The 15,611-nt window shown below is 43.8% G+C and overlaps 1 protein-coding gene across 1 annotated transcript; it reads left to right on the top strand.

Annotated features, from left to right (window-relative positions):
• Positions 1-2,834: 2,834 nt before the first annotated feature.
• GPX7 (glutathione peroxidase 7) lies at positions 2,835-6,890 on the top strand. Its single transcript, XM_010847203.1, has 3 exons — positions 2,835-2,882; positions 4,142-4,403; positions 6,128-6,890. Exons 1-3 carry the CDS (start codon positions 2,835-2,837, stop codon positions 6,289-6,291), a joined length of 474 nt encoding a protein of 157 aa, XP_010845505.1. The 3' UTR covers positions 6,292-6,890.
• The last annotated feature ends 8,721 nt before the right edge of the window (positions 6,891-15,611 follow it).

Genomic DNA, 15,611 nt, shown 5'->3' with positions numbered 1-15,611 from the left:
GTGCATTACATTTATTGTGAACTTTATTTCTATTATTATTACATCAGCTCCACCTCAGGTCATCAGGCAATAGAGCCCAGAGGAGAGTACAGAGTTTAGAGTACTCTCTAAAACTTGGAGAGCCCAGTTTTGGAGAGTACACTAAGACCCAGAGATGGAGGGTCACACAGCGCTAGAAAGCAGGGAGCCTGGAGGAGAACCACTCACCCATCCGTGGTCTCCTCTAGGCAAACTTTTAAGATGGCAGCTCAGATTGAGATGGAAGAGTCATCCAGTCTAATTGCTACCTCCTTACAGAGGGGGCATCTCAGCTCGGAGAGGACTTGAGAGAGGAATTGTGCCTGGGTGAGTCTTTGAAACAAGAGTGAGTTTTAGCAAAACCAAGAAGAGCATTTCAGGCAAAGAGAACTGTCAGTGCCAAGTGGAAGTCACTCAGTCGGTCTCTTTGCCACCCCAGGGACTGTAGCCTGCCAGGTTTCTTTGCCCGTGGAATTCTCTAGGCCAGAATACTGGAGTGGGTAGTCATTCCCTATTCCAGGGGATTGTCCCAACCCAGGGATTGAACCCAGGTCTCTTGCATTGCAGGCGGATTCTTTACCATCTAAGCCACCAGGGAAGCAAGGCTCAGAAATAAACAGCAAGAAGGGTGATGAGGGGTAGTGAAGTCCTCAAGCCGTTGTGCTTGAAGGAATATAAAGCATCTGCTGAAAGATGAGGCTGAAGAGGGTAGGGTGTGATCAAAAGGAGCCTTAAACACTTTATTCAGAGACCTAAATGTTTCACTGTGTGAAACAAAGAGCCCTCCAAGTTCATTTCTCAAGGTAGACTTGGGGCTGTGTGTGGAAAGGATAAGGAGTTGGTCTCTAATGGACAGGTAGGCCCAGCCTCCAGGTTTGGATGAACCACACAAGAAAATGGCTGTTAGCAATCTTCCAAGAGCAAGGCCATCTTCAATGAAAAAAGTACTCTCTACCCCTTGAAATTCTCAATTATACTGGGAGTCCTGGGGACAGTAGCCCTTGTCCAGGTTCCCCCCCTCCCCAAGGTATTGTGAGGTTCAAATGACGTGCAGTGTGGAAACCCTTGGTAGAGTGCCATGTACTTGTGTTTCTTGGGCCCCAGCAGAAATCTCATCCAGGACTCGGGGAAACAGCCAGTCAGAGCAGGACCCATTCCCACTCGGGCCTTCCCTTCCCTCTAGTGCAGCTCATCAGAGAGAGCCCCAGGTTTAACACTTGACCAGCTCTGCTACTCATTAACTCATTTATTATTGACCACCTACTATATACTAAGTACCATGCCAGCCCTGAGGGTACAGGGGATGCAACGGTGAACAAAGTGGCCAAGTTTCAATTTAAATAGAGCTTATATGAGGTCGAGAGGAGACAGACAAGAAAAGAACAGAGATACGAACAATGTAATTTCTAATAGTAAAAGGTACTAAGGCAAAAAGAGACACAGACTGTTTGTTTTTAGAAGTAATAAGGCATCCAGGATGTGAGGAACAGAAATCCTGGAAAAGAATTACCCAGAAAGTGGTTCCAGAATTCTGAATGTTTTCATCCTCTAGGTCATTGGTAAATCCTAAAAAGCATTGGAGTGAGAGGCCTAGAATTCAATCAGAAAGAAATTTAAAAACAAAAACAAAAAATCCAGAAAGTCACCCAGCTGCTAAGAGGTAGAGTTAGAATTTGAGGCCAGGCAATCCAGTTCCAGAGCCCATGTCTTAATCTCCAGCTTTAGAGGGAAACCAGGAACAGTCAGGCCAGGAAGCTGTAAATGATACTATGAATTAACCCAAGTTTGCTCTGATCCTTTGGCAGTATGGTCAGTCCTTCACCTGCAAACAGCTACTGGCTCATTATGTATATTTTACTACAGGTTTTTTTGTTGTTGTTTTAAAAAAAAAAAAAAACACTGGCTTCCTTATTGCCTGCAGCAGGGAGACATAGCCATGGGCAAAGTTGAATGGCTTGTGTCCTCAGGCACAAACTGGGAGACAGTCCTTTAGACCAGTGTGGAGTGTAGATGAGTGCGTGACACTCAGGAATTCCCTGGCCTATGCTGTGAGGTTATGTACGTGTAGGCCTGAGTGTAGTGTATGTGTGCTGCTTAGTCGCTCAGTCATGTCTGACTCTTTGCAGCCCCATGAACTGTAGCCTGCCAGGCTCTTCTGTCCAAGGGGGTTTTCCAGGCAAGAATATACTGGAGTGGGTTGCCATGCCCTCCTCCTGGGGATCTTCCCAATCCAGGGATCACACCCAGGTCTCCCGCTTTGTAGGCGGATTCTTTACCATCTGAGCCACTAGGGAAACCCCCCCAGTGTGAATGGTTTATTTATTTTGCATACACCTATGAGTTTGCATCTGTACTTATATATGTATATATATAAATTAACTGTGTGTATTTGGGTGTATCTGTGTTTTCGAAATTCCCAGGTGGTTCAGTAGTCAAAAACCTGCCTGCCAGTGCTGGAGACAGGTTCAATCCCTGAGTTGGAAAGATCCCCTGGAAGAGGAAATGGCAACTCACTCCAGTATTCTTGCCTGGGAAAGTCCCATGGACAAAGGAGCCTGGTGGGCTATAGTCTGTGGGGTCACAAAGAATTGGACATGACTGAGCACATAGGCATGTCTGTGTTTTGGTCACTTTAAAGATAAGCTTTTTGGATTCAGGCATGGAAATAGAAGTAGGATTTCCCTCTTTCTAAAAGTATGGGCAGACACACAAGATGTAGGTTATACAAGCTTTAATGCTCTCAGCGCCCAGGGATCCAGCAGAGAAGAAAGAGGAAGACCTCCACCTAGTGAAGGGAGCTAAAGGGGTCTCACAATATGGCATACGATGACAAAATGGCCACAGGCTGGGGCCCCAAGAAATGGGTGAGGGAGTTACAGCTCAATGGTTCTCAGCATCCAGCCCAGTGGTTCTCAGCTGGTGGTGATCTTTCTCCCCAGGGGACTTTCAGGAATGTCTGGAGGAGACTTTTTGATTAGTAAGACTAGGCAGCTAGTGGGTAGAGGCCAAGGATATGGCTAAACATTCTACAGTGAACAGGGCAGCTACCTCACAACACAGATTACCCAGCCCCAAATGTCAGTAGTGCTGAGGTTTAGAAACCCTGCCCAGCCTGAGCATGTCTAGTGCCCTGAGCTGCCCCTGGCTCTCTATGGAGCCAACTGGTATAATCCTTCCACTTGTATTAAAAGGTGGCCAGATTGATAGGACTTGGCTGCCCAGATACAGGGTAAGATTTTAAATCCTGCAATAATATGTAACCAGAAGCTGAAAAATATAGCACATTGGTGCCAAAATTGTAATTGCAGTCATATAATCGAGTTCCATCAGCCAGCTTTATATTTATCACCTGAAGGCAATGAATAAATGTGTTATAAGGCAATTATTATTTAAAGGTTAGTCTAGTGACAGAAGGAAGTGGTGTTTTTTTTGCTGGAAGGAGAAGGGCAAAAAAGGATTGCCCTGAGGTTCGTGAGATCCTTTTATCAGGAAAACCATGTCTATCTATGTACCCATTGCATAGGCGATCATTTATATGTGCACATTTACTCATTCACTCAGCACATACATTCTAAGACTTTTCCATGTTTCAGCCCCAGTGAAGTGAACGTAGCTCCTGCCCTCAGCAGGTTCACATTCTAGAAGGGAGACCAACAGGTATATAGAATAGAATGATGACTCCAGTATAGAATGATGACTGCTAGTTGACTGAGCCAGAAATTAAAGCCAGGTCTGCCTTCTTTGTCTCCTGTATCACCTCCTGATGGGAGTTCACCAGTATGTGTGCCTCTCTCTGTGATGGTGTTCTTTCTGTGTTTGTGGGCATGAGTAATGAGTGCTAAAGTATCTTTGTGTCCTAGGCCATAGGCAGACCCACTGATGTCTATTGTGTGCTTATTCTGAGTGTTTATGTATCTGTAAGCCCCTGCATGTCTGATTTCATTTGTGCCTGTGTGTATGTGTTTGTGTATATGTGAGAGCATCATTTACATGTGTATACGTTGTGTTCCTGCATATATGAGAGAATGCTTTCGTTGTTGAGGGGCCACACATGTGGGCATGTCAGAGCGTGTGCCTCTTCTCTGGGTTGTGTATGTGTTTGGGTTTTGTCTTTGCTGCCCAGGTGTCCCTGGTGGTGAACGTGGCTAGCGAGTGCGGCTTCACAGACCAGCACTATCGGGCCTTGCAGCAGCTGCAGCGGGACCTGGGGCCCCACCACTTCAATGTGCTTGCCTTCCCCTGCAACCAGTTTGGCCAGCAGGAACCCGACAGCAACAAGGAGATCGAGAGCTTTGCCCGCCGCACATACAGTGTCTCTTTCCCCATGTTTAGCAAGATTGCAGTCACCGGCACTGGTGCCCACCCTGCCTTCAAGTACCTGACTGGTGAGTCCCCCAGCTGGCTGGGCAGCAGAAGCCACTGGCTGGCTGGGTGACCTGGGGCCCCTTCTAGATGCCCGCAGCTGGGTTGATGGTCTATTCTAGCACAAATCTTTGAGGATGAACTGAAGAATATTCCTGCCTAAGAGTATCTCCACCCTTAATGCCTTGCAGTTTCCCCCAGAGTCATTCTGCAGGCCTGTCTCCGCTCCTGTTACCATCCACAGGGGCTCCTAGAAGGAAACTGCACTCTCAGATTTTAGCTTCAAACAGGGGACACCACATTCCTGGAGAAGGCTGACAGGTATCTCCTGTCCTGAGTTAGAGGCAGTCAGTCTGTAGACCACAGGAGGTAAACCTTCTAAACTAAAATACCAGCTCTTGGGAATTCCCTGGCAGTCCAGTGGTTAGGACTCAGCACTTCTACTACCTTCCAGGGCTTGGGTTCAGTGCCTTGTCAGGGAGCTGAGCTCTCTCAAGCTGTCAGGCATGGCAAAAAAAAAAAAAAAAGCCCCAAAATAACAAAAAAAAGAAAAGATCTTGGTATTTGAGAAACAGATCCCTTCCCAGAAGCCTGAGAACCACAAAATGGGGTCATTAGCCAATCTTGTCATTAAGTCCTGTTTCCTTTCTCAGGCTTTTCCCTTCCTTTGGGGGCTCCATTCTTACCTTCTCCCACCTCCCACTCCATGCTTCTGGTTGCTTTCATATCCCTCACTGCCCTCCCCCAGAACCCATTTACCTGGAAGAGTAAATGACAAACAGCAGTGTTGCAAACCAAAGGTCCCTTCTTGAGGCAATTTGAATTTTGCTCTGTGGGTCAGTCCTAATATTTCCCACCCCCCACCCCCCCATGTGTTTTTATTAGTTCCTTCCCAGTTCCCATAGTTATAGATCAAACCTGGCCATGTTTTAGAAGCACCTGGGGAGCTCTTTAAAATACATTAGCCTGAGACCTACTGAAGCAGGACCCAAGAATCTGTTTAATTATAAGCCCCCGCTCCACCACCACCACCATGATTCAGATGCAACCAGTCCAAGGACTAACATATGGGAACCATTAAGATTAAATCAGGGACTTCCCTGGTGGTTCAGTGGTTAAGACTTCCCTTTCCAGTGCAGGGAGTGCTAGTTCGATCCCTGGTGGGAGAAGCTAAAAGTCCACATGCCTCGTGGCCAAAAAAACAAAACATGAAACAGTGTTATAATAAATTAAATAAAATACTCCTAAAAAAAGGATTAAATCAGAGAGTAGGTTACAGACTATGCAGTAGTTTGAGGTCATTAAAACTTTTTGGTTTTTTGTGGCCACACCATGCAGCATGCGGAATCCTGGTTCCCCAACCAGGGATTGAACCCGTGCCCCTGGTAGTGAAAGCAGAATCTTAACCACTAGACTGCCAGGGAAGTCTCTGAGATCATTAATAAAGGAAGATCAGATATTGCCTTATCAGGCACTTGACAGAATTCTAAAGCAATGGTTCTCGACCTAGGCACCACATTGGAATCTCCTGGAAAACTTTTAGAGAATATTGATGCCTGAGTCTTACCCCCAGGGATTCTTCCTTAAGTAGTCTGTGGGTATGGACTGGACATCAGGACCTTTAAAAGTTCTGCAGTTCATTCTAACTAATAGAACCAGTGCTTCAAGGGAGAGATAGATACCGCTAATGGAATTCCAGGAGACGGGACACAGAGAAGCACACTTTGCTCTCCTTCCTTTTCTCTAGAGACTTCTGGGAAGGAGCCTACCTGGAACTTCTGGAAGTACCTGGTGGCCCCAGATGGAAAGGTGATAGGAGCTTGGGACCCAACTGTGTCGGTGGAGGAAATCAGGCCCCAGATTACAGCGCTTGTGAGGAAACTCATCCTGAAGAAGCGAGAAGACTTATAACCACTTTCCCTCCTCACCCCCATCCCCTCCCCTGACCGTGCATGAGTGACCAAAGCAGACTGAAATGGTGCTACAAAGGGAGAGACCACTGACTCTCCTCCACTCTTGTCCCCCCACCCCATCACTCCTACTGGGGGAAAATTCTAGTAGCTTGATTATTTGAATCTTAGAGCAACCTCTAGGAACTCCTGACCAGTGAGAGTTCTTGACCAGTGACTCACCAGCTGATAAGAACCTCTAGCCCGTGAGAATGTGTGGCAAATAGAAGCATTTCAAGCAATAATCTCCTACCTATAAAGCAGGGCCAATTCCTACCTCACAGGGCTGTTGTGAGGATGAGGAAGAAAAGCCTATGAAAGTGCCTAGGGCAGTGCCAGCTAACCAGGAGGCATTCAATAAATGGTTTTTGCATATGTACCAAAAAATAAGTTGTGATCAATAAAAACTTGAACTCAACATGAATTTAGAGCCATGAGAATCCAGGCCAAACATTTGTAGCTGTTACTGTTTTCATGTGTTTTTTTTTTTTTTTAATTACAAAAGTAATACAATTCATTGTAAAATAATACAAGATGATACAAAATAAAAAATGAAAGTATCTCCCTCATTTTCTGTACTCTTGGTCCCTGGAGGTAAACTTTTAGCAATTTGGTACAAAGTCTTCTCAAACTTATTTTAATCAAACCAATCATTATTGCCTGATAAGAAATTCACTGACCAAAAACACACTTCAATTACAGGCAAAGAATATGAATAGGTAATTCACTGAAATATAGAGATGGATAATGAAGATATGAAAAGATGTTCGGCTTCATTCAAGTTGGAAAGATTTTGTTAAAGGATAATACCTGCTGTTGGTAAGGATGTGGGAAAATCGGCATTCACATAAGCTGTTGGCGGGACAAACTGGTACAGGGTTTTAGAGGATGACTTGTCAGTATCTTTTAAAACAAAATGTCTACACGCTTTGCTCCATCATTTCTCCTTTGAAAAGACTCCCAAACAGTGCAAATATGTATGCACATTGTTCATTATAGTGAAAACTTTATGCAACCTTGTGTCCATCAGTATGGTTTTATAGCAAATTATGACACAAAACCAAATGATCCACTAGTACAGTTGTTCAGATAAATTAATTTCTGTGCTGAAAGTTGTCCAAAAGTGAAAAAAGGCAAGTTATAATGAACACATGCATGCACACAAAACATCCAGCATAAACAAGAATAATATTTGTATTAAAAATGTCAATGTTAAGCGTGAGAGAGAGGGAGGGAGGGATGTAGACAAAACTGTTAATTGTTGTTGCCTGTGAGGGCATGGGGTGGGATAACAGGAGTCATTCACTTTCTTTGTTAGGTATTTTTTTAATGTTTACATTTTGTATGTAAAATATGTATTTCACTTTTATATAAATCTGAAAAAGAGGTATCTAAAAACTGAGGTGATGAGCAAAGTCACTGATCTATAATTTATTGACCAATGAGGATTTTATATCCACTTCTTCCAAAGTCACTCTTCTAGAAGCAGGAGACTCAGATTCAAGTTCTGGTTGTACCCTTGACTCACAGACTGAGCAAATGGTTCCTTCTGCTGTCTTCCATTTTCCCATTGGACAGAGAAAGGGTTGATCTGTGCTCACAATCCTCAAAGCCTACTTTAATATTCCTTCCCCAAAGCTCCTAGAGTAAATGAAGGCTTTCTGTGGGCTGACCACAAACCACCCTGTGGTGGCCTCTAGCCTGTCCTTGCACACTGTTCCCATGCTCTGGCTTGCCACGTGATCATTTCTGTAGAGACACGGGCACACACACACACACACATACACAGGGAAACCCAGCTGTCACAGAAATGTTTGTGATGAACATCTCAGAACCACATTCTCAATGGACATCTCTGACCTCACCCTGCTTGACCTGTCAGCCACATCTGACGTTGCTGACTGCACTGCTCCTCTCCCTGACACATTCTCTTCCCTCAGCTTTCCTGCCCCTGCCTTCTCTTGGTTTCCCCCATCTCTCCCAGTGCACCTTCCTTCTGGGTATTTGTTGGTAACTCTTCCTCCACTGCCCACTCTTTCCTGTTGGTCTTCCTTGGGCTTCTAGGCTGGTCTCTTTCTCACTTCATATGCTCTGCCACAGCCATCTCATTTTTTCTCAAGATCTTGACCACCATCCACACCCTGATGATACCTAAATCTCTTCTTTGTATCTACGCTGGACTCATATCCACTTGCCTGTTGGGGCATGACCAGAGACACCTCAATTCAGTGTCTCCAGAACTAAGCTCATCACCTCTCCCTGACACACCTCTCTCCCTTCACAGCCTTCACAAACCCCTTAAGCCCTTCCTTTCACACATCACTCACTTGCTCATTTACCACAGTCTCATTCTTTATGTAACTGCCTTCCCTTCTCTCCTCAGCACAGTGCTTGGCCCTTAGCAGGTTAAACTTAATTGTATGGGAAGCATTTTGAGCACTGGCTCCATTCCATCTCTGCCTAGACCCTATCTGGAAAACCACAGATGAGCCAACAGTTTCCCACAGAAGTTTAGAGTCCAGCTGGGGATTTTGCAGTCCCTACTAGACCTTCTCAATAACCTCAGATATGCAGATGACACCACCCTTATGGCAGAAAGTGAAGAGGAACTAAAAAGTCTCTTGATGAAGGTGAAAGTGGAGAGTGAAAAAGTTGGCTTAAAGCTCAACATTCAGAAAACAAAGATCATGGCATCTGGTCCCATCACTTCATGGGAAATAGGTGGGGAAACAGTGGAAACAGTGTCAAACTTTATTTTTCTGGGCTCCAAAATCACTGCAGATGGTGACTGCAGCCATGAAATTAAAAGACGCTTACCCCTTGGAAGGAAAGTTATGACCAACCTAGATAGCATATTCAAAAGCAGAGACATTACTTTGCCAACAAAGGTCTGTCTAGTCAAGGCTATGGTTTTTCCTGTGGTCATGTATGGATGTGAAAGTTGGACTGTGAAGAAGGCTGAGCGCTGAAGAATTGATGCTTTTGAAGTGTGGTGTTGGAGAAGACTCTTGAGAGTCCCTTGGACTGCAAGAAGATCCAACAAGTCCATTCTGAAGGAGATCAGCCCTGGGTGTTCTTTGGAAGGAATGATGCTAAAGATGAAACTCCAGTACTTTGGCCACCTCATGCGAAGAGTTGACTCATTGGAAAAGACTCTGATGCTGGGAGGGATTGGGGGCAGGAGGAGAAGGGGACGACAGAGGATGAGATGGCTGGATGGCATCACTGACTTGATGGACGTGAGTCTGAGTGAACTCCGGGAGTTGGTGATGGACAGGGAGGCCTGGCGTGCTGCGATTCATGGGGTCGCAAAGAGTCGGACATGACTGAGCGACTGATCTGATCTGATCTGATCTGACTAGACCTTCATTCCTAGGTTTTGTCAGCTTTCTGCTGTTCCCAAGCCCCCTCCAATGGGCAAGGGTTCCCCTAGGAAAAATCTTACTTTAAGTTAACAACTGTTACCTCAGTCATTGGTTAAGCAATATCTGCTAACAACTTAGTTTTAAATTAATTCCTTGGTTATCAGCTAACACTTACATAGTTAATATTTGATTTTCTACTAATGCCTTCATTATCTTCTAACACTTTACTTGTAAGCCAAATACTGTATTTATTAGGTTATATCTTAGCACTTCACAGTTTAGTTGGAGAAGGATTCATTTCTGGCTGTGGATACAGTAAGGGCCTCTGTCTTTTCACCCTCAGATGATTCTCATTCACTATCAACTGATCCAGGTTTCAGACAAAGAGTGGACCCATCCTGACTGCTTTTTAATCTCTCTGAGCTGGGCTAGAGTGTGGAGGGAGGAAAGCATGTGTCAGGGGATTTTCTATAAAATTATGGTTGGAAGAGACATTTGTTCATCAACAAATACTTCTTGGGCATTGCCTATGTGTCAAGTTCTGCATTAGGTTTTAGGGGTACATCAGTGAACAAAACACCCATGTCCCAGCTGTCATGGTGCTAAGAGGATAAAAGAAAATCCAAACATTAAACAAATAATTACACCAGTTATTATACAATTGCAATTATGATAAGCACCAGAAAGAAGTACAAGAAACTGTGACCATGTATAATACTGCAATGGGTGGGGTGGTCATTTCCTTCCACAGGGGATCTTCCCAACCCAGGGATCGCATCCAGGTCTCCTGCATTACAGGCAGATTCTTTACCATCTGAGACACCCCTACCTCTGCAGCTGGGCCCATAGTAGGTATTCAAAAGGCATACATTGACTGATTAGACTTCATTGTCATCATCTATGTCTATTTTTGAATGTCCTAGAAACTGTCTCAACCCCTGCCTCAGCTGGGTTCCCCCTAAAAGTCTCAAATCCTCCCATGAGAGAGGTGACCAGTCTCAGGTAGATGGGAAAGCCTGGTCAGAAGGCCTTTCCTCTAATATCTTAGAACATGAGTGCTCCCCTCTGAGCACATGACCAATTGCACCCTGCTCTTCATTCTCCAGAGGGGGTCCCAGGGCTACTGTCATCCCTGGTATTAGGAACAGTTGCATGAAACATATTTTAAAAATTACTAATTTTTCATATGATATTCAAATTTAACTAGCCATCTTGCATTTTATCTGGCAATGCTAATCCAGGATTGAATACCACACAATAGGAAGTTGAACTATATAGCCTTCTGATTTGCCTTGTAACTCCCAATGAAAGCAGACTCAGGATTAAAGTCCAAAAATTGAATATACAGTTAACTGGCTAATCAATATAACAAATAACAATATCCCCTTACTAGCTGTGTAACACTGGGACAGTCACTTAATCTCCGTGAACCTCCATTGTTTCATCTAGCCAATAAAAGAAAACCAAGATTTTACCTAGTAAGTGCTGGATGCAGTGTTAGACACTTCTGTGTGTGTGCTGTCTCCCCTGGAATATTCAGACAAACTAGTGCGTGAAAAACCACTTTCTAAGTGGAAGTGGGCTGTAAAATATGAAATAGTATTAGCATTCGTGTAATAGCTATCTGCAGCTGATTTTCTTTACTGAAAACTTGAAGGGAAAGAAGTTTCCCTGGCTTGCTCTTATTGTAGAGAAAAAACACTGGGATCTAGTGCCTAGGGCAATGATTCTTAACTAAGGGTGATTTTGCTCACAGGGGACATTTAGCAATGTTTGCAGACAGTTTTGGTTGTCAGACTGGGTGATGGGTACTGCTGGCATCTGGTGAGTAGAGCCAAGGATGCTGCTAAACATCCCATAGTACACAGGACTGTCTCCTACAGCAAAGAACTACCTGGCTTAAAATGTCATCTGGTTGAGAAATCATGGTCTGGAGTACTGAAAAACAGAATTTATATCCCAGCTCTGCCACTCAGCAGCTGGCTGACTCGTGGACTTTACTTCTCTGGGCCTCAGTGTCCTCTTCTGAGACCTTGGGGATATTAATAGCCCTGGCCTCATAGGCCTATTATGATGAAAATGAAAATACGCCCATAAATCACTGTAGTACCTGATACCTAGTAAACATTCAGTAAATCATAGTTCTTCTTACAGTTATTTGGGTAGTGCTGTCCCCATTTAAGGGCATCCAAAGTGGCATTAGAGGTAAAGAACTGGCCTGCCAGTGCAGGAGATGTAAGAGATGCCAGTTTGATCCCCGGGTTGGGAAGATCTCCTGGAGGAGAACATGGTAATTCATTCTAGTATTCTTGCCAGGAGAATCCATGGAGAGAGGAGCCTGCGGGCTATGGTCCATAGGGTCACAAAGAGTTGGACACAACTGAAGCAATTTAGCATGCACGCACACATATCCCCATTTAAAAGATAGGAAAATGAGACTCAGAAATAGGAACAGACTTGCCTAAGGTCAAGAGAAAAAGCAATTCTACTCATGGGGTTGACAAACATCACCAAGAATCTTCTGTTGACAAAGGCTGCAGTTTTCTTGTGTGTGGTCCTAAGATGAGACACCAACCTTGCTCTCAGGAAAGTGGAAGGCAAAGGAGAACTTTTACTGAGTGCTCACATACCTATATCTAATATCTTAAGATAGGTATTATTATTTCCATTTTTACAGATGAGACTATGTGAGAAGTCTAAAGTCTCCCTGCAAGTCAATTGCCAAGTAGCAATTGAAATCCAGGCTTGGACTTCTCTGGCGGTCCAGCGGTTAAGACTTTGACTTTCAATAATAGGGGATGTAAGTTCAATCCCTGGTTGGGAAGCTAAGGTCCCACATGTCTCATAGCAAAAAAAAAAAAAAAAACAGAAGAAATATTGAAACAAATCCAATAAAGACTTAAAAAATATTTTTTAAAATAAACTCACTGTCCTTATTAATGACCAACTTTAAAAAAAGAAATTCAGGCTGACGTAATACCAAAGTCCTTGCCCTCTCCCTCTATTCTCTGCTTTCTAGGCCCTGGTAACACTCCAGCAGGGATGGGGAGGGTCTAAGTTGGAGACTTTTATTTTGGGAGAAAGCCATTCACTCCAGGGTACAACAGTCTTGAAGTAAATTGCAGAGGTGGCTAATCTCAGGCTGAAAAATAACTGTGAATATGAAAAATGCTTGAAAACAAATAGAGTGCTGGACTCATGTCAAAACCAAAGAAGGACGTAGACAAAGGCAGGGTTTGTTTCCTTGAACTTTGGGGACTGGAATGCTATGCTAAGTCACTTCAGTCGTGTCCGACTCTGTGTGACACCACAGATGGCAGCCACCAGGCTCCCCTGTCCCTAGGATTCTCCAGGCAAGAACACTGGAGTGGGTTGCCATTTCCTTCTCCAATGCATGAAAGTGAAAAGTGAAAGCGAAGTCGCTCCCATGGACTGCAGCCTACCAGGCTCCTCCATCCATGGGATTTTCCAGGCAAGAGTACTGGAGTGGGGTGCCATTAAGGCCCAAGACAAATCCTCAGTCAGTCGATCAGTCAGTTCAGTTGCTCAGTCCCGTTCAGTTCAGTCGCTCAGTCGTGTCCACTCTTTGCGATCCCATGAATCGCAGCATGCCAGGCCTCCCTGTCCATCACCAACTCCCGAAGTTTGCTCAGACTCACGTCCATCGAGTCAGTGATGCCATCCAGCCATCTCATCCTCTGTTGTCCCATTCTCCTCCTGCCTCCAATCCTTCCCAGCATCAGAGTCTTTTCAAATGAGTCAGTTCTTCGCATCAGGTAGCCAATGTATTGGAGTTTCAGCTTCAGCATCAGACCTTCCAATGAATATTCAGGACTGATCTCCTTAAGCATGGACTGGTTGGATCTCTCAAGAGTCTCTCTTGGGGACTGAAGGGACTCTCAAGAGTCTTCTCCAACACCAGAGTTCAAAAGCATCAATTCTTTGGCACTCAGCTTTCTTTACAGTCCAACTTGACACACATCCATACATGACTACTGGAAAAACCATAGCCTTGACTAGACAGACCTTTGCTGGCAAAGTAATGTCTCTGCTTTTTAATATGCTGTCTAGGTTTGTCATAACTTTCCTTCCAAAGAACAAGCATCTTTTAATTTCATGGCTGCAGTCACCATCTGCAGTGATTTGGAGCCCAAGAAAATAAAGTCTGACACTGTTTCCACTGTTTCCCCATCTATTTGCCATGAAGTGATGGGACTGGATGCCATGACCTTAGTTTTGTGAATGTTGAGCTTTAAGCCAACATTTTCACTCTCCTCTTTCACTTTCATCAAGAGGCTTTTGAGTTCCTCTTCACTTTCTGCCATAAGGGTGGTGTCATCTGCATATCTGAGGTTATTGATATTTCTCCCAGCAATCTTGATTCCAGCTTGTGCTTCTTCCAGCCCAGCGTTTCTTATGATGTACTCTGCATAGAAGTTAAATAAGCAGGGTGACAATATACAGCCAAATCGTAGTTTCTATCATTCCTAGCTGGGTCCTTGGGTGAGACAAACCTTGTTGAGACTCAATATCTTTATGTATAAAATACCCATATATAGAATCATTTGTTCTCTTATTAAGGGGAATGTATTAATTGTTCCTCTCCCTTTAACCCATATGGCTATGCAGATTTTGAAGGTGGCCAGCAGAAGGAACAAGAAGGAGTTGAAATCTAGCCTGAATTCTTATTTACCCAGCTTTACCTTTGGAATAGAGCTGTATCAGGCCAGAGGAAGGGGTACTTTTTTTTTTTTTCATTTGCACAAAAGCACATAAAAAACCAGGCGGCACAAAATAACACCCCTGCCATTGAGAACCAGGCCTTAGACTGAGTGTGGTGAAACCAGACCGGAAGCAGGTACATTTTCTATCCTAGAGGAGCCTATAGTCTGAAGCTGTGGTTCCTAAGTGATATGATGGCACAGGGAAGTGCTCAATGAATGGCAGACAGAACGGCAGATACTGCAAAAAAAAAAAAAAAAAGAATGGTACCCTGAATGTTGGTCACAGAAGGGTTTTCTGTGGGACAGGGTGGGGGTGGTCTTCAAGATGGACCCTGGAGAGTATAGAGGAATAAGATAAGCAGAAGAAGGGAACAATAAAGGCAAAACTTGGGAAAGGAGCCTCCTTTCCCAGGTCAGACTGGCTGAAACAGAGGCTTCCTGTAGGAGAGAAGAGGCAGGTATAGTTGGAGAGGGATGGACAGTTTCATATTTTAGAGGTCAGACTAGAACCACTGGGGCTGCTTAAACAGCTCAGGTCAAGCTTTCAGAGGATCTCTCTGTTGATAAGTGTGTGATGGGAGAGAATCAAAATGCAGAGAAAAAGAATCATATAACTCCACCTCAAAAGTCAAATGAATTATCTTCTACATTATACCGGAAATCCTAGAGAGTATAACAAAACAAGAGGGAAAGAAAAAGCACGAACTGTGAAGGAAAAGTAAAACTGCCTTTAAAATATATTGCTTGTGAGGAAATTTTTTCATGTTAACATAAAAAAAATCCTAAGCAGCCTATAGAAATGCTGGAACTAATAGGTGAATTTAACAAGATCCCAGAATACAAGGTGAATATATGAAAATAATTTGTGTTTCTATAAATTAGCAACAAACAATTAGAAAATCACATTTTCAAAAAATATCGTTTACAATGCATCAAAAATAAGAGAAAGGGAAAAGTTTTACAAAATGTGTACAAGACCTGTACATAGAATAGTATAAAGCACTGCTGAGAGAAATTAAGAACAAAATAAATGAAGAGATATATACCATGTTCATGGATAGGGAAACTCGATATTAAGATGTTAATTCTCTTCAAATTGATCTATTGATTCAACGTAACCCTAAGCAAAATCCAAGCAGGATTTTAGGGGGGCAGAAATCAATGAGTTGATTCTAAAATTGATATGGAAATGC

The sequence above is a fragment of the Bison bison genome, unplaced genomic scaffold, assembly GCF_000754665.1.
Source record: "Bison bison bison isolate TAMUID 2011002044 unplaced genomic scaffold, Bison_UMD1.0 scf7180017864244, whole genome shotgun sequence".
NCBI classification, from domain to species: domain Eukaryota; kingdom Metazoa; phylum Chordata; class Mammalia; order Artiodactyla; family Bovidae; genus Bison; species Bison bison.
This window is presented reverse-complemented; position numbering and strand designations above follow the sequence as displayed.